This window comes from Sinocyclocheilus rhinocerous, unplaced genomic scaffold (genome assembly GCF_001515625.1).
Source record: "Sinocyclocheilus rhinocerous isolate Xijiao unplaced genomic scaffold, SAMN03320098_v1.1 scaffold564, whole genome shotgun sequence".
In the NCBI taxonomy this organism is placed as follows: Eukaryota; Metazoa; Chordata; class Actinopteri; order Cypriniformes; family Cyprinidae; genus Sinocyclocheilus; species Sinocyclocheilus rhinocerous.
This window is the reverse complement of record NW_015645070.1, coordinates 236896-239862: the sequence shown is the minus strand read 5'-3', so window position 1 is coordinate 239862 and position 2967 is coordinate 236896. Positions and strand designations below refer to the sequence as shown.

The following is a 2967-nucleotide window of genomic DNA, read 5'->3' as shown; positions in this document are numbered from 1 at the left end:
TTTTTTTGCACCCTCAGATTCCAGTTTTTCAAATAGTTGTATCTCAGCCATATATTGTCCTATCCTAACAAACCATACATAAGTGGAAAGCTTATTTATCCATCTTTCAGATGTATAAATCTCAATAAATAAAAAAAATTGACCCTTATGACTGGTTTTGTGGTCGTGATATAATATGATATATATATATATTATATCATATATATATATATATATATATATATATTTATATATATATTAGCCAGCTGTAACACAGATACAAACATCACTCTGCTTATTTGATTTTCTTCGTGTTTCCTCTAGGATCTGGAAACCCAGGCACTCACAGAGACAGAAAACTGGAGAGAACAGTTGGCAGAAGTACAGGAACAACATGCCCAGCAGATCAGAGCCAAACAGGAAATAGAAGCAGAACTGGAAAGATCCAAACAGGTACGTGATTGAGAGAGAGAGAAAAAAGAAAGAGTGGGTATATTGTGGTTTGTTACATTGCTTTATTTTAAAAAAAAGAAGAATATTCTGAATAATGAGTAAATGTTGATACATTTTAATGCAGGAACTGCAGTACATTGAGGAAGAGCATCATCGCACTAAAATCACCCTTCAGGGTCGCGTCAAAGACAGAGAAGATGAGATCCAAAAGCTTAGAAACCAGGTACCCATGTAGGAATAGCAATTAAGGTTTTATAATAAAATATTTTTAAAAGAAACACCTGTGCACATGCTCCAAGTTTTCTGAATTTTTATTGTGAATTTTACAATTCCTCTGCTAGCTGACCAACAAGGCTCTGAGCAACAGCAGTCAGGCGGAGCTGGAGGGCCGTTTGCACCAGCTGACAGAGACACTGATTCAGAAGCAGACCATGTTAGAAGCCCTTGGCACAGAGAAAAACTCTCTGGTCTTTCAGCTGGAGAGGCTGGAACAGCAGCTGAAGAGCCTGCAGTGTGGTCAGAACAGCGGCTCACACATCAACATGGCTGCCATGGAGGGACCAGGTCAGTGCACTGCATGATGGGAAATTCCAGAAGGACTGTTTTTATGGGACTTTTTTTTTTCTTTTTTTTTTTTTTAAATCAAACCAGGTTATTTTCATTAACTACAATTAAAACTAAAAGTATAAACACAGCAAAATTAATAAAACTTTGTGTAAAATTATAATGAAAACAGAAAATATAAAAACAAAAGTTAATTCAAATTAATAATAAAAACTACATTTTTCATATTAATAATAAAATTAACGCTGAATCAAACCACTTAACTCGAGCTTTTTTGTGTAGAATAATTGAACTTTTGATACTTTGAAGCCCAACATGATTGTGTGTGACTGTTTTTGTGTGTATAGGTGCTAGGCAGAGGAACACACCGATCCTGTTTAATGATGCAGACGGACCGGGTACAGGAGTGTATGGGAAGGTTCGTAAAGCGGCCAGCACCATCGACCGCTTCAGGTAATTGAGTCCCTGGAAATCCTTTTTGTGTGTGTTTTCTAAATGTATTTTACAGTGTCCCAATAGTATTAAAATGTGTGTTTTTGTTTTTTATCTTTTCCTCCAGTATACGTCTAGGAATCTTTCTCAGACGTTACCCCATGGCCAGGGTTTTTGTTATTATTTATATGGTGAGTACACAGCACATTAAGGAATACTTCTAAGTTACAATGAAGAATTAAAAGTTTTAAGGAAAAGCTGGATGAGGTTGTGTTTATTTATGGTTCTTAATCTATGTTTTTCTATCCAGGCACTACTACACCTTTGGGTAATGATTGTCCTTTTGACATACACACCAGAGATGCATCACAATCATCCTGATGGGAGATAAAGGACTTTCTACCTGTAATAACACATAATAACCTGTTTGAGATTAGTAAGGGTTAATAAAGGTTAAGCTTAGGGAAATTTCAGGCTGCTGTACAGTGGCTCAGTATGCATTCATCTTCAATTTGCACAGACATGCTGTTGGCGGTTCTTTCTCTCTCTCTGTGACTCAGTTTCTCTCGCATTTCCCCTCATTCACCTCATTTATTTTCTGTTTTGGCCCATACATGATTGAATGCTTTCAGTCAAATTTGGCGTGAGTGTTAAGAACAGTATAAAGTGGAATATTTAAGGTGTAATTTAAAGGTGTGATTTTATTCAATTGAGAATCTTTTGTCTTTTATCCATCTCTGTTTCACGCAAATGTAATCATGACTATTTTTGTTACAGGAAATAACAGATTGTATTCCTCACACTGTAGATTTATCTTAATAAATATTAACGTGGACATAATCTTAATTCTCCCAGCTACTTTTGTGACTCTCTATTCTTAGAAGTACTCAGTGGTGATAATGAGGAAAATGTAGAAGTTACTACAGTAAATGTATTATATATTATATTTTATAATTCATTATTAAAATAAAAATAACACATATTTTAATATCTAATGAATTATACATACATACATGATTATATATTATTCAAAGGTTTGGGGTTGGTAAGATTTTTGATTGTCTCTTATGCTCACCAAGGCTGCATTTTATTAAAAAATACAGTAAAAACAGGAATATTGTGAAATATTATTACAAAAATGACGGTTTTTCTTTTTTAAGGTATTTATTCCTGTGTTGCAAAGCTGTATTTTCAGCATCATTACTCCAGTCTTCAGTGTCACATGATCCTTCAGAAATCATTCTCATATGCTGATTTGGTGCTTGAGAAATAATTGAATTCTAGTTTATGTTATATACTTGTAATATATTGAAATTAAAAAAATGCTATCGTATAATATATAAATATTATCATATTGGACCCCCCCCACCAAAAAAAAGCTTCGATTATGGCCTCAGATATATTATAGACAAAACTTGGCCAAAACAAAAGTTGGAGTGTTTTATCACATGATTGCAGGACTCTTTCTGTCCAGTGGCGTCGCTGTTAATGCGTGAAAAGAGTGCGCTGTATTGTGTTGGTCCTCCACCGTCCCATAAT

At 34.5% G+C, this 2967-nt stretch overlaps 1 protein-coding gene across 2 annotated transcripts in view; it reads left to right on the top strand.

The window, feature by feature from the left end:
* LOC107705390 (golgin subfamily A member 5) overlaps positions 1 to 2258 on the top strand; it is a 10214-nt gene extending 7956 nt beyond the window's left edge. For both annotated transcript variants that reach the window (XM_016508658.1, XM_016508657.1), the window contains exons 8-13: positions 304 to 432; positions 557 to 655; positions 774 to 996; positions 1344 to 1449; positions 1556 to 1619; positions 1739 to 2258. In XM_016508658.1, coding sequence (XP_016364144.1) covers positions 304 to 432; positions 557 to 655; positions 774 to 996; positions 1344 to 1449; positions 1556 to 1619; positions 1739 to 1819 — 702 coding nt within the window. In that variant the 3' untranslated portion in view covers positions 1820 to 2258. The remainder of the gene's footprint in view (positions 1 to 303; positions 433 to 556; positions 656 to 773; positions 997 to 1343; positions 1450 to 1555; positions 1620 to 1738) is intronic.
* Positions 2259 to 2967: the final 709 nt, after the last annotated feature.